The sequence below is a fragment of the Stegodyphus dumicola genome, chromosome 2 (assembly GCF_044657685.1).
Source record: "Stegodyphus dumicola isolate Sdum_Otavi_A_Nest chromosome 2, ASM4465768v1".
In the NCBI taxonomy this organism is placed as follows: Eukaryota; Metazoa; Arthropoda; class Arachnida; order Araneae; family Eresidae; genus Stegodyphus; species Stegodyphus dumicola.
Window position 1 is genome coordinate 189,863,997 of NC_140769.1, and position 15,054 is coordinate 189,879,050.

The following is a 15,054-nucleotide window of genomic DNA, read 5'->3' on the forward strand; positions in this document are numbered from 1 at the left end:
TCAAATAAAATTAAGATTTCCATAAATCAGAAAATCATTCACCTAGTTTTTATAACGCTATCAGACAAATTCTCTACACAACAGAGGGAGGAATAATATAAGACCGGAGAGATGATCGGTTTCTCAGTTGTTAGTTCAGAGTGACTTTGGAATATTGGGATATACGTGAGAGCCTTGTCTTTTAGAAGTTCTTTGCATTCCGTTGTGTTTATCATTCCTAGTACTTTGAAGTGCAATTACTGATTGTTCTCTGTGATACTGTGAACAGCAGTACGAGCATTTTGTGGAAAGTTCCAGAAGTTTGAAGTGTTTCTATGAATAAAATAAATTTTATCAATCTATCATCGGTTCTGTATGCATTCAATCTACTACGAACCCGTACGCGCGCATCAAATGGTTTCGGTAAAAATGCATTTAATGTTTCATAAGTGTGTTAAATGATATCGCCATAGATGTATCTAAAATTCATACATATATTTTAGGGTTTCAAGTAATGTTAATCAAATCTTCTCCCTCGTCAATCTACACACTTCATAACATTGCGGTTTTTTCGATCCCGCTTTTCCTTTCTTAATCGCTTCAGCAAATTTTGTTTTCAGATAGCAGAATAGCAGATTTCTCGTGGAAATGTTTTGTGTTGAATTTAGTAGTTTCAAGTTCTTATCCGTAGAACTAGCAATACGGTATATTTTAACGGAATTTTGATACATAATAGTCAGCCATAATCATAATGGCTCTAAATAAATGCCGAATGCTTCTGAATGTTTCCGAATGGCACGCTCGTAGCTTCTTCATATAGCATTCATATCACATATAGGCGTGCCAGATTACTACATATGCCAGATTAGGTAGCGGATTGACAGACTTCTTTGCAAAACAAAATTTTTACATTAACTATCGCAAGATAAAATTTGTGAAATACAGAGGGATACGAAAAGCTACATAGGCACGGAGTTGCTTGCTTAGCTTCATCACCACACTGCCGTTTATAACTCCAGGATTAAATATACGGACAAGACCATGTCCAAGAGCTCTTTGCATTATTGAGGTGAAAGGAATTTTTATAAAATGTCTCAATGAATGAAGATTCAAATATGCTATTGAAAATCCGTTTCTTTAATTTAGGTGAATCTGTCTGGGATTATTTTGATCTGTTTAGCAGTTTATATTTATTTATTTTTGAATGAAAATGCAGTTCCAGCTTTTTCATTTTATCTTGAGTTTATTGTCCCATTCTAGAGTGAGGAATTAAAGGCTTTCTACCTGTATGCTGTTGTGCAGTTAATATACTGTCAAACACGATTATATATTGTATACACGATTATATTGAACAGCGTTCACTAACAATATGGTTTCATTAAATAACAACTGTCTTAATTGTTTTCCTATGTCCTTGAATTGCAAACATTCTGCAAACTGGAATCTGTGCAATCATTTATGACTTTCAAGTTGGATGAAGTATTACCAAGGTGAAAGATTACTCTAAGGTAAGAAAGTTATAGATATAGCATGATTGAAATGAAAGATTAAACGGGTTGTGGTATGTGTGAGAAGATACACTATCAGCAGTTCATTAGACGAATTCCTCAGCAGACTTGAAATTAGACAATCTACGTGCACCTCGCAAGAGGAATTTATAGACAGAAAAATAATATACACTTAGTATATTTGAGGCAAGACATATAATACCATGATTTATTTATTAAACAATTTCTGTAGTAAAGATATTTTTGATTTTTTATCATATGAGTGATTCGTGGATTTTGTTATAATTTTACACATTACTAGCCTAATAATCAGGCTTTAAATTGGAAGAACCGAAAAAATGAACTTACAGAACTGTGACTCACATTCTAACGAAATGATTCAGATTGTTTTGCCCCTACTATTACCGCAAATTCAAACTTTATTGTTTGAGCTGTTTGAAACCTTCTGTTTGAACTGGCGGTCAAATTTGAAAGCCGGAGGGCGGCCGAAAGTACGCGTACAGTAGATCGAAAGGACAGTTTTTTACGCCAATACTGAAAAACAGGCAAAGAATCAACGGCGAGAAAGACTCAAGAAATAAAAGGAAAGGTTTTGCCAATAGCCAAAGTAAGTCATAAGATAAAACTCCCTCTACAATACGATTAATTGCAGTGGTCATAAAAATTTTTTGAAGCATCTTCTCCCTTTCTGCATGCTTTCGTGGTGTAACGATGGCACACAAGGCGCCTACTCTAGAGGTCCAGGTTCGAAACCCGGCAAGGGCATTGCACATTTTTTACGTCTCCTGTTTCAAAATAACCTAATAACTTTACAATTTGGCCATGCCAGTCATCCAGGTTTTACTAAATAATGTGCCAGTAGAGGACCTGTTAGATACAGGGGCGCAAAAAAGATTCCTTTCTGAGAGCGTTTTTCATAAAAATTTTAAAAGATATCGATTGTTTATCGTAGAAAATAAAAAAACTTTTACCTCACAAGTCAAACAGTGAACTAGGAAAAGCTACCTTAAATGTTCAAGTTAAAATGAAACCCAAAAAGCAGTTTTTTTCGTCGTTAAAAATTTACAATTCCCAGTTATTTTAGGCATTAAATTCCTCAGAGCGGCAGGGACACAAATTAACTTGCAATCAAAGGTAAATTCGCAACAAAAGAGCTTAGATGCATAAGCTACAAAATTTTCCAAAGGGGCATACAAACTGAAGATTCTAAAATAATTGCAATAAAAAACTACAAGCAACCAAACACAGAGAAGAAATAAGACTTATTTTGGTGCATGTGTTCTTACTATCGAATATTTATAAAGGACTTTGGACAGATAGCAGAACCGTTGGTAAAGTTGAAAAGAAAAAAGCAAGGTTTTCTTCGTCAGCTGCGGTGTTTAAGAAGCTAAAGTCTGCCTTAATACAAGCACCAGTATTAAAATTTCCTGAAATGGTTGAAAATCCTGAAATATCAGCTGATACGTTAGATTACGCTGTAGGCGCTGTTTTGATGCAGAGTAGTCAGCCTGTCGCCTATTTTAATAAAACTCTTAACCAAACGCAGCGTAATTACACAGCCACAGAGAGGGAAACGTTGAAACGTTTTAGCGGTGCAAAAATTTAGAATGTATTTCGGCTAGGCACCGGTGACGATCTATTCTGATCATGTTGCTGTAAATAGGTTATACTCTACAAGAATATAGAACATAAATTAATAATTTTATTGAATTCAATTATTTATAAATTAACATAAATTAATTTGTAAATAATTGAATTCAATAAAAGTATCTTCTACACCCTTCCTCTGTTGTAATCATCTTCTACTCTTAACGAGAAGTCGCTAAACAGACTTTCAAATAGGTCTAGTTGCAGTTTTTCTTAAAATAAGGTCATACAAAAGATATACAAAATTAGAGTTAAAAAAAGTCAACGGTTTATGAATTAAATCACTTTAACCCGATAAGCAAAAGAGGCAAAAAAGAGCGTTATGAATAAATAAATTGAATTTCATTGAATAAAAGATTTAGAATTTCAGCTTTTCTGATCATTGTAATTTGGAACGAAAAATGAATGAATATGTTTCTAATACAAAAAATTACTTTGAACTGAAGAATCCATATTTTAAATTTTATTTACTTTCTAAAGCAAGTTTATTTGTTATACTAAATATAATGATACTGAAATTTATTTATCATTTTTTCCTCAGATATCCTAACACAAATACATGAAAAGTTATATAGAAATCACTTTTTCATAATTGAACGTAAGAATCCAAGGGCCTTAAAAGTAATTTTTTGCATTTCTAAATGGTACCATTTTTTGTCATTTCTATGGAAATTTTCTACAATGCATTCTGTGCCTTTGGTTATAGTCTAATGAAACGTTGTAGGAAACTTTGTTAACAAACACAACTCAACCTGTATTTCATAATAGATTGTTCTCGAAAAATTTAAAATGAAAGAATTTCATTGGATTTCCCCTTTGTAAAACAAAATCGAATTCTATGACGTCATTTCCAAGAGAGAGAATGTGTCATTCAAAAGAGAGAAAAACTATAATCAAATGCTAGAACAAAACCTTTTCGTTACCTCTTTCTTCCATGAAACGATTTTCCGAACGTCACGAGTGTCTGACGTCAATGCTGCAAGACTATTTTTACTTCTGTCGAATTTTTATTTCTTTAATTAAAATGGCAACATCAGAAGTTTCGAATTCCGGAGCGCGTGCTTCACAGAAAAGGAACAAATTAATGGGTATAAAAGAGAAAGAGTTTAATTTCAGCTTCAAACGTTTCGTAAGCATTTAAAATGACTGCCGAAGTTAAGCCAAAAAAAAAAGGAATTTATTTTTCGAAGCAAAAGCGACTATCCGAGCCTAATACTGATTTTATTAATGAAAGGGAAGTAAAGCAAAATCGATATCAGTTCACACAAAGTCCATGGTTATATGCTGGAATTTATCCGATGCGATTTATTCACATTAAGTAAATCCTTCATTTTAGAAGGAGTTTTTATCTCAGATGATACTTCAGCTCGTTTAATTAGAGAAAAAAATGTCAAATCCTTCTTTCGCTTAGTAGTTTTTTTCTTACAGTTGATTTTCTTTAAAAAGCATGCATTTCTTTTGCACTGTTTCGGATAGAAATAATTAAGGTCTAGCTTTAATATTTTAAATGTCATTTTGTCAAATATAAATTGTCCACCTGACAAATATAAATCAATAATAAATTGATTATTAACAGTATTTAACCAAAACCAAAAACTACTTTCAAGATACAAATATCATATTTTCACATGCATATCATATATTCTAAAAATGAATAGTTTCGAAAGAAGGAAAATGCTTTTATAAAGACTTTTTTACATAAATTCTTCTTGAAAAATAACGATTAATTTAAAAAAATCTGAAAGCTTTCAGATTCTATATTACTCCCAAAGGGGCGTTTTTTTAACGTTTTGCGTGTTACTTTAATTTATTAAATATTATGTTCTTCGCACTTAAAATTCAATTCAACAGCAATATCACAAAATATCAGCAATATCACAATTCCCCCCCCTCCGTTAGGTGTTGCCATTGCTCGCTTTGAAATCGTTGAGTTTGTTAATCAAAAATTCGTTAAAGATTTACAGAATGTGAAATAGATAATAAAAACAAATTCCAAATTTGAGCTTGCAGATGCCATGTTCGAGTGCAGGACTACTTTATTCAAAATTTGATGTCTCTAAGTACCGTTTTTTTTTTTTTCACAGTGCTAGAAACATACATGAATTCAAGCATATTCTTCATTATTTAATTTTTTTGAATATAATGCAGAGCTCTAACATTTGGTGGCAACAGTTTGAAAAGTGATTCAGACTTTTTAAGTTTTCGACGCAAAATGCCAAAAAGAAATTAGTAGCCCTCCTGGGTTAACGCCCTCTGGGTTAATAAATAATAGCTATGATATGTTACGTAGGAATTCCGTTAATTAGATGAATCTACGTTCTACGAAACGATTTTCTGCATTTTCGTGTTTTGTTTTTTAAACTTTTTTGTTTGGTTGTTTTAACGAATATGCTTATTTTGTTCCAATACATTCCATGCTTCTAAATGCGTGTATTGTTTCCTCTAGCTTTACAGAAATTTACAATGGATGTCGCTGAGGCAAAGAAAATGCAATCTTTATCTAAATAGGTATTTAAACTTATGAAATTTAGTAAATATTTGTTCAAATTAATGATTTGTTGGGTGCGAACTGTTTCTTAACCAAGTGTGTGCGGTTACATTTACTTAAGGTAAATAAAAATATTGGCAGAGTAAATTGTGAATAAATTGTTCAAAGGAACAAACTAGAAATAATACAAAGATTTAATGAAAACAGGTTCGTAATTAATAATTCTGAATGAAACAAGGATTTCAATGATTTAAAATGAAAATTCTTTCTAGAACTTGAAGTCACAATTAGTAAGTATTGAAACAGTCTAAGTAAACAATTTAATACTGTATTTATTTATATATTTCGGCTGAGTAACTTTTAATAAACAGTTTTAAAGAACGATTTAAATATTTAACATTTATATGAATGATTTTTTATTTACTCCTTGAATTCAGTATGTAGACTTCTGCACAAGAATAGCTATTATCTTCTAGAGACATCAGGTATTTTTGGAAAAGCCGGAGAGATGAAAAGTTAGGAAACGCCTTCGCCGGGAATCGAAACGCAACATCTGGAATACCGGCACAACGTGCAGAACCACTACATCACGAAGGCACGCTAGGAAGGCGGGAGAAATACCTTATCTACTCCCCCTTTTAAAGGGCGACTGAGGAATTTAGGAGACCCAATCGCCAAATCCTGGGTGTGGAGAGTCATCATCCACAACCCTTTTAGTTTGGGCGCCACTGTAGAGACATTAGGATTTTTTTTTTTTTTTAAAGCAGGAAAGATGACCCATAGCAAACGCCTTCGCCGAGAATCGAACCACGGAGCTCTGAAATACCGGCTCAGTGTGCTGACCACTACACCACGAAGGCACGGTAGGAAAGTGAGAGAAATACCTTATAATCTGATGGAGGTTTCCAGATTGCTGCTCGTTGCATATGCATTTCAGTGCTGTTCATTGAAACTTGTAGAGTAATCATTTATCCTTTAACTAATTATTTTATGTTAGTAATCTTTACAGTCGTTCTCGCTTTCCGTTTGCCTGCCAGAATGGTAATTTCTAGTTCGGCCGTATTCAATTGATATAGAAATAGACAGTATTTAAAGAAAGATCTTAAAGAGTAGAATCTGAGCCTATTCTGCCTACTGAAATCACGTTTCTAGTTCATTCTCTTGAAAGCAGTGTATCTGCGGTGTTGCATTATTCTCACCATTAGGTTTTTCAGGCTTATGTCTTTTTTTTGGGGGGGGGGAATCAATTCATTTACATCAGGTCACTCGCCAAAAAACAAAAACATTCAATACAAAATTACATCACGAAAATATTAAAAACGCTTAAAAATTACAGCACTAAAATTCAAGTCTTTGCAATGCCAAAAAGTAAGAATATAAAAATGTCACAATTAAAATCTTAAAAAATCCTCAGTAATTAGAGGTGAAACAACCATGTGCTCAGGTCATAAGATCCGTGTCTCTGGCTATCTAATACAGCTGGAGAACATCACCACTATGCTGTAACTTTGGGTCAAGGTCCGGACAGATGAGCAAGCGTTGCTTATTCGTAGAGTCTGTCTACACTCATGTCCATAAATTAAGGATAATGCAAAATCAGGCAAAGAAAGAGTTAGAAGCAAAACAAATTTGACTTATTTGTAAAGCTTATTTATTAAACAAAAGGTAAAGAGCAAAAACAAATGCTATATGTTTGATATTATTAAAAAAAATTAGCGATTTTTTCTCCCTGGAGCAAATTACAAAAAAAAAAACCTATTTACAAAAAATCAATATTACATGGTTGGTATGATTTTTAATACACTATATGTCTCCCAGACGATGCAATACAGTCCGTACTACGCCTAGGCATGCTGAGTATCAAATTATGGATCTGATCTTGGGGGATATTACACTACTCAAAAAGCAATGCTCTCCGAAGTTCCGGTAGACATGTAGGAGAAGGTTGACGGGCTGCAACTTGTCGGCCAAGCATATCCCACACGTGCTCTACTGGATTCAAGTCTGGTGAAAATGCTGGCCAGTCCATACGGGTGATATCCTCCGATTGAAGGTATTCGCTTACGATGTTTGCACGGTGAGGACGGGCGTTGTCATCCATAAACACAAATCGTGCGCCATGGCGCCCCTAAACAAACGTACATGTTGTTCCAGAATGACGTCCCAATAGATTTCGCTTGTCATGGTTCCAATTTGAACATGCAGGTCAGTTCTGGAACCCAAAATAATTCCACCCCAAATGAGCACTCCTGCACCACCGTAACGGTGTCGCTCAATGATGTTTTCTTGGTGGTAACAGGTACCTGGAGGTAACGGGTACCTGGAGCTCTCCATGTGAAAGTCCGGCGAGAATCAGACTGTAAGCTGAACCTGGACTCTCGGAAAACATCACATAAGCCCACTGTTGCGGTGTCCACAATGCATGCTCTCTACTCCAGGCTAACCGCAGGCGACAGTGAGTTGCAGTAAGTGGAACGCATCTGACAGGTCTACGAGCATATAGAACAATCTGCCCTAAGCGTCTGTACACGGTCTGTCTTGAAATTGTCGTACCAGTGGCTGAAGAGAGTTGACGAGACAGGTCTGAGGCTGTGCTCCGCCTGTTTCTTTTGGCAGTAACTGCCAAATACCGGTCCTCATTCGGCGTTGAAACTCTGGGGCGACCTGTGCTGTAACTGCTACTCACATTACCATCATCTTGGAATCGTTGCCAAAGCCTGGAGATGACACTTTGGGCAATTCCAAGTTCGTCTGATACTTCCAGTTGGGTACGCCCACATTTCAGACGGCCGATAATTCTACCACGTAAAAAATCATCCAAATGCATCCTTTGTGTCATAACTATTCGGTTATTGCACTGAAATGCTTATAAAGCGCCTGCAAACAAATTTACTTCTTTGTCTGTATTTCTTTTATATCACTCTCTTACACTCTCATCATTGTGACGTACCATCAGTGTAATCTGGTTACTTCCTGAAATTTGCATATAATTCTTGAAGATGTGTGTTGTGATTTTACAGGTGATATATTTATTTTAGAGTTCGATTTCCACATGACTCCGAATTATCCTTAATTTATGGACATGAGCGTACAACAAGGTATTGGCCATCAGTAAGTATTTCTTTTTTTTTTTTTTTTTTTTTTTTTTTTTTTTTTTTTTTTCTGAAATGTTCGGCTAAGCAGTTGTGCTCTGTACACAGTCTGAAATTACCCAGTGGTCTGCGACTGAACTCATTCCAGTCAAATCTGATATTATCCCAGAGTTTACCCTTCGATTTAATTGATAGTTCTGTATTGTAAGCAAACATAAGATTCTCTCGAATACTTCTTTTAGGGGAAACCAAAGGAATGGAACTCTGTTCAATAAATAACTCCATACCTCTGTTTGCCAAGAGATATGCTTTTTCATTACCATCAATATCTACGTGGGATGGTATCTACGGAAATTAAACTGTTTTACCGTTCCTATTTAGTTCCCTGAGATCTCATTTTATTTTTGACGCAAGAGGAGGCCCAGAGTGACCGTCTTAGGATCAACAAGAATGAAGGCCTTTGTAAGAAACTCAGTTCTAGATTTCAAATTAGACACAGTCAAAAAAACAGCATGAACTGCATTAAAGTTTGAAAACTGTTGCCCCATTGGGGCATAGTGTGAAAACAGTTTACAATATACACCTGCGCTAGCTGCATTATTCACTGTAGAATCATCTGTAATTACACGCATCCATTCTGGTTCAGGATAGTTATTATCCAATAGTGACATGGCATTTGATTTTAGAATAATATCTAGGGTGTCTTTTTTTTCTATTTTTCACCCAGTATTAAATTATAAGGTATTCCCAAAACCTCCAGCTGATCTACAAGCATATTAGCATTTTCAACAGGAATATTGAGGTTTAAATCATCCAAACACCTTCACAAATCTCGACTGGAAAAATCTGACAATCACCGATATTAGGTCTGAGCAACTTAAGCGTTTTCTGTTTGTGTAGCCTTTGGACTTATTATAATTTACTTAGTCTAGTTAAATTCTTTACCTTTTGATTTAAGCCATAAATGCTGCCTGTTTCTTTAAACGCAAGCGGTGCCTTCTGTTAAATTATGAGTTAATAAAAGGGTCTTTTACAACTTTTCCAAGTCTCAGTTATAATTTCCAAGACATAGTGCGAAGTGGCTTAGGTCTTTAGAGTTTACATTCAGTTTATGTTAACTAAGAGAGAGAGAGACTCTGTAAGCTTTTAAAATCACGCCCAAGTTTATTTATCATTCCTTTCTATTAAGATAAAATGGACACAAATTGTGAAGATACTATAACTAAAAATTAATTCGCAGGAAATATTAACAAAAGATAAAGGTTGTTTTACTAAGGCTAAAGATTTTTTTATATACTGTTGGGAATGGGCGACTCTCAACCTTTGGAAAGAGCACAGCCACTGCAACAATCGAATGTTCCCTTACCCTCTCTCTCTGCGTTGCAAAACATTATGACCCCTGAAGAAATATTGTATATTTTTTCTTTCTTTAGTTTCAGATTCTTACTCACAGTGTTTTTTAATATTATTCTCAAACGATCTGACTCTATAAACACTTATTTAGTACAATGTACGTCCAGAAAGTAAGTTCCGTTTGGTAATAAAAGTAAATTGTGTACAGCTACAGAAAAGTTATTTATTGCACAAAATTCAACAACTCTTAAACTACTTTTCCACATAACTGCCGATATATTTTCAGGCATTTGTCATAGCGTGGCACAAGTTTTTGTATACCTTCTTCATAGAAATTTGCCGCCTGTGTCTTCAACCAGTTGGAAACAGTTTCTTTCAGCTCGTCGTCATTGTTGAAGTGCTGACCGCCAAGTAATGACTTAAGATGTAAGAATAGATGAAAGTCGCTAGGAGCGAGGTCAGGGCTGTCCGGAGGATGGTCAAACACGTCCCAGCCAAATCCCTGTAGAAGGTTTTTCGTCACATTTGCAGTGAGTGGTCGTGCGTTGTCGTGAAGAAAAACAACACCTTTTGACAGCAATCCTCGGCGCTTATTCTGTATTACGCGGCGCAATTTCCGAAGTGTCTCGCAATAAGCATCTGCTTTGATTGTTTGACCACGCGGTAAGAAATCAATGAGTAAGATGCCTTTCCAGTCCCAGAACACTGTGCACATCATTTTTCGAGGTGTCAAGATTTGCTTCGGCTTAACCTTTGCTGGGGATGAAGTGTGCCTCCATTCCATTGATTGCCGCTTATTTTCAGGGGTGTCGTAAGAAACCCAAGTTTCATCTCCTGTGACTATCTGTGTCAGAAATTCTTCGCCGCTTTCAGCATAACGGGTCAAAAACTGAAGTGCATTACCCATCCGTTTTGTTTTGTGTTGCTCAGTAAGAATCTTTGGTACCCAACGTGAGCAAAGTTTACGAAATTTCAGTTTTTCGGTAACAATTTCATGCATTAGTGATCGTGAAATCTGGGGAAATTCCATAGCGAGAGCACTAATTGTAAACCTTCGGTTTTCATGGATCTTGTCATCAATCGCGTGAACCAGTTCTTCTGTAACCAAAGATGGACGCCCACTTTGTTCTTCATCGTGCACATCACTACGTTCGTCATTGAACTTCGGACCCATCTTCTCACCATTGAATCACTCATCGCTTTTGGTCCGTAAACATCGCAAATTTGCCGATAAATTTCACTAGGTTTCACTTTCCTCGCATTCAGAAAACGAATCACAGATCTGATTTCACAAGCGGCGGGATTTTCAATCAACACCGACATTGTAAACAAGCACAACAAAGCGTACGTGACTGACAGCGATCTCCATATGGCGCGCGTTTCTTCTCCTTGATACAGAGCGTCTACTGCGCATGTGCGGAACTGCGATCGCAGAGCTGCAGCGGAGATAAATTGAAACGGAACTTACTTTCTGGACGTGCCTTTCATTACAACATTGTGTTACCTAGTACTTATTATATTTTTCTCATTATGTTTATCTTTTAGTTCTGTTACATCAAAGCAAATGTTCTCAATTTGATCTGTGAATTTCAAGTTGCATTGTACCTGTGTTATAATCACATTATGTCCTTAATCATTATTTTTAACAAATATTGGATGCGGGTTGCACGGTGTGACTGCGTGATGTACCGTAACATGTAAACTCTAGGTCGTTTGGAAAGCTTCAGGTGCTCATCTCCTCGGAGAAACTCAACATTTTCTTTGTGAACGCTTATAAAGATTGCAATATTTTTAGGGTTAGCGAGCATGGAAAGCATACCAGTTGATCTATGGTACAGCCCAGGTGTCCCCTATACTTTTCCCTGTACCTGCAATCAGGGTAGAAAAGAAGGCTTTTCACTTTCTAAAAAACGAAATTTGCTAAATTTATTGAAGCCAATATTAAGGAGGGTATCTTTAATCGATTTTGAATATAGAGAATAGGTGAGTAATTCTGAAATTGAAGGTATGCAGAATAACGCTGAATATGATACATCGAAGTTCTTTAAAAGCATTAAGACCGATTTCTTAGATAAATGATATGCAAGATATAATCAAGAACTAATCAGTGAATTTCTAAAAAGCTATAAAACACAGGTGTGTGAGGTATCACTCTAGATTTATATTCTGAATCTTTGTTTTGATTTTTCTGTGCGGACTGTAAGTGACAAGTATGAATAATATTTCGATCTGGATAAATGTACAATGAAAACGCATTATATATAAAAATGAAACACATAATTGAACTTTTTACAAAAAGTGGGCCAGAGATAAAATGAAGTTTACCGCAATTTTATTCTATGATAATTATCGTTAATTAAAATAATATATGCATATAAAATAACGATACTTTTTGTAAAAAATAAAAGAAGTTCTCGAAAATAATGCTTGATAGAAAAATTTAGTAATTAGAACTCAAATCAGCATGAAAAATATTTTAAGTTTCGGTAGTTGGTGCAGAGGCACAAAAAAAAAAAAGTTGATTATTTATTGTTCAATGGTATTCGCTAAATTTATTAATTTTCAGTTTGTGACAAATTAGAAAATAAGTAATTATTTTTTACTTATGAAATATTTTTATTATTGAATTATTTGAGATTTACGAAAAGATATTTAACACGCCTCATGGTTCTCCAGTTTTTAGAGAATTTTAATTAAAATCAAGTGATATTTTACTTATGCCTCTTCAAGCTGCTTTCCCCGTTTTTTAATGATGCTGAATTAACTTTAATGAACACTTTCATCCTCTTTTCAATATTTTTTCTCCCAATACTCTAATCAATGAAGTATACACTAAGCTTGCGTTAAATTAAATCGTACATAAAATAATATCCTATTCTGCTATTTTTTTCTTATGTTGATAAAAACAAAATTTAAGCTTAGGTTTCCGAGGGAACTCATTTTAATCCTTTAAAAAATTAAGAGAATTTATTTTTAACTTGCTACTGTGTTTAAATTTGAAATTTTGAGACAGTAAAACATCATCCGGAAAATATAAATTGGACAGTTCCCATCTTCTAAAAAAATATAAAATAATTTACCAGAAAGTTCCTGGAAGTAAAAAGAAAATGAAATTAACTTAAACTCCTTTGTGCCTTTGTTATGAAAAAAATTAAATATTTCGGATTTTTAAAAAAGAATAAAAAGGGAAAACTGAAATCTTTTGCGTTGTTTTATCATGTTTATTTCTATTTTCAAAATGCGGAATCAAACACCTAGCTGCAAGAATATTTAAAAATTTTACTCATCGATGAGCTACATAAAAGAAAGAATATGGATAAATTTTAGTACAAGCCTGTTAATAATTTTAGTTAAAAAATTAATTTTGTGATTTCAGATATGATAATTAGAGGCAGTACAACTATTTTACCAAACAAAAGTTATGCAAAAAAAAAATTGAAAAACTAAGTAATATAATTAACTTTAAAATTTTTGTGCTTTTAACTGATTATTCTTTGTTACCATCAAAACTTTTTCAATAATTTTGGCAATTGGTACGTTTTCAAGCTTTCAAAAAATTTCTTTTTTAAAATGAAAGTTCTTTTGTCAGTAGGAATGTAATTGTCCTCAGTTTTTGCTATGACGATGTTAGCAAATTTGTTTTTTAAGCTGCAATATTATTTGGCAAGAATATTTTGATACTATTATAAAATAGATCTTTACGTGAAACCATGAATTAGAAATGGTATTGATAAAATTAGGTACAAAAACGCCGCCGCCCAGACGGTATAGTGGTTAGGGAAGCTAACTGCGGTATCGAAGAGCCCAGCTTCGAATCCCGGAGAAGGTATGGATGTTTGTAAATGTATAGTGTCTTTGCGGCATGAGGCACTCTAAATACATGGCGAGCAGAAAGTCCTCTCGTGTGGTTTGGAAGGGGACAGGGTGGGAGACCCTGGGACTACCCCCAGGGGTGCTCTTCCTTAAAACGGGAGCGAAAGTAGAAGTCTAATCTACTTCAGGCTCTGGCAACCATTCTTCCACGAAATTCATGGATAAAGCAACAGCATAAACTGCCAGCTATTTCTCTCTAATTTCCAAACACCAAGAGCTCATTACTTTCTTGGTATGTTACCAGCGTGTTACATGCCAAGCAGAGCCTCATTTCTTCAAATTGTTATTTTCACTATGACTATAGTAAATGTATCTCCATATGATAATTGTTTTACTTACTGCCTTTGGTTCTTTGTATGCTTCCTTGAAAGTCTTTATTTTTTAAGTCTTATTGATATCATTTTTTTGCAGAACTTTTAAGAGATTATTACTCATTTTGTCATTTTTTGCCGCACTGTCTTCGATTTCTGTTAGAAATGTAAAAATATATCAAGGTCAGTTTGTAGAGACATTAGGATTTTTTTTAAGCAAGAGTCATGAAAAATAAGCAATGCCCTCGCCGAGACTCGAACCTCGAACCTGTCGAATACGCGCCATTACGCCACGAAGGCATGCTAAGAAAGCGGAGGAAATGCCTTATAAGTTTGGCTTCGTTCTCAATTACGCTGTAAATTGCCTCCTGTCAATCTGATTTAGAAAATGTTATTACTGAGATTAATTTATCAAAATGACAAGCTGAAGCGTTAGCGGCAAGACTGAAGAGACGGAGTCTCTTTGTAAATGCATAAAAATATCGGGGTTTCATCAGAGACTACAAGAGCTTGCTGTAAAATATTTGTTTACCGAAAATTATTTTGCATATTAAAATAAAGTAGCCACATTACGTAAATTTTTGGAATATTAATACAAACCTAACAGATTAGGGCTGTTTACAAATCCTTTGAAATGGATCTTAAGAGCAGTCTTGTATCGTAAAGGAAATGATTATTTACTTGCTTATCTTTCACATATAAAAATATGCAATTTGTCGTATTTATTATAACTTGTATTTTATTTTATATTGCATACTGTGTCACCTATTGTATACAGCTTCGTATTTAGATATGTTATTCTT

At 34.6% G+C, this 15,054-nt stretch overlaps 2 protein-coding genes across 7 annotated transcripts in view; both read right to left on the minus strand.

The window, feature by feature from the left end:
- LOC118191457 (coiled-coil domain-containing protein AGAP005037-like) overlaps positions 1 to 15,054 on the minus strand; it is a 769,544-nt gene that overhangs the window by 687,174 nt on the left and 67,316 nt on the right. The window lies entirely within an intron of this gene.
- LOC118201362 (histone-lysine N-methyltransferase SETMAR-like) lies at positions 10,315 to 11,241 on the minus strand. Its single transcript, XM_035373457.2, has one exon. The coding sequence runs from the start codon at positions 11,239 to 11,241 to the stop codon at positions 10,315 to 10,317; it is 927 nt and encodes a 308-aa protein (XP_035229348.2).

What these genes read in the sequence shown, in the direction of transcription:
- LOC118201362 (XM_035373457.2), bottom strand. Translation starts at nt 11,241, where the DNA reads ATGGGTCCGAAGTTCAATGACGAACGTAGTGATGTGCACGATGAAGAA.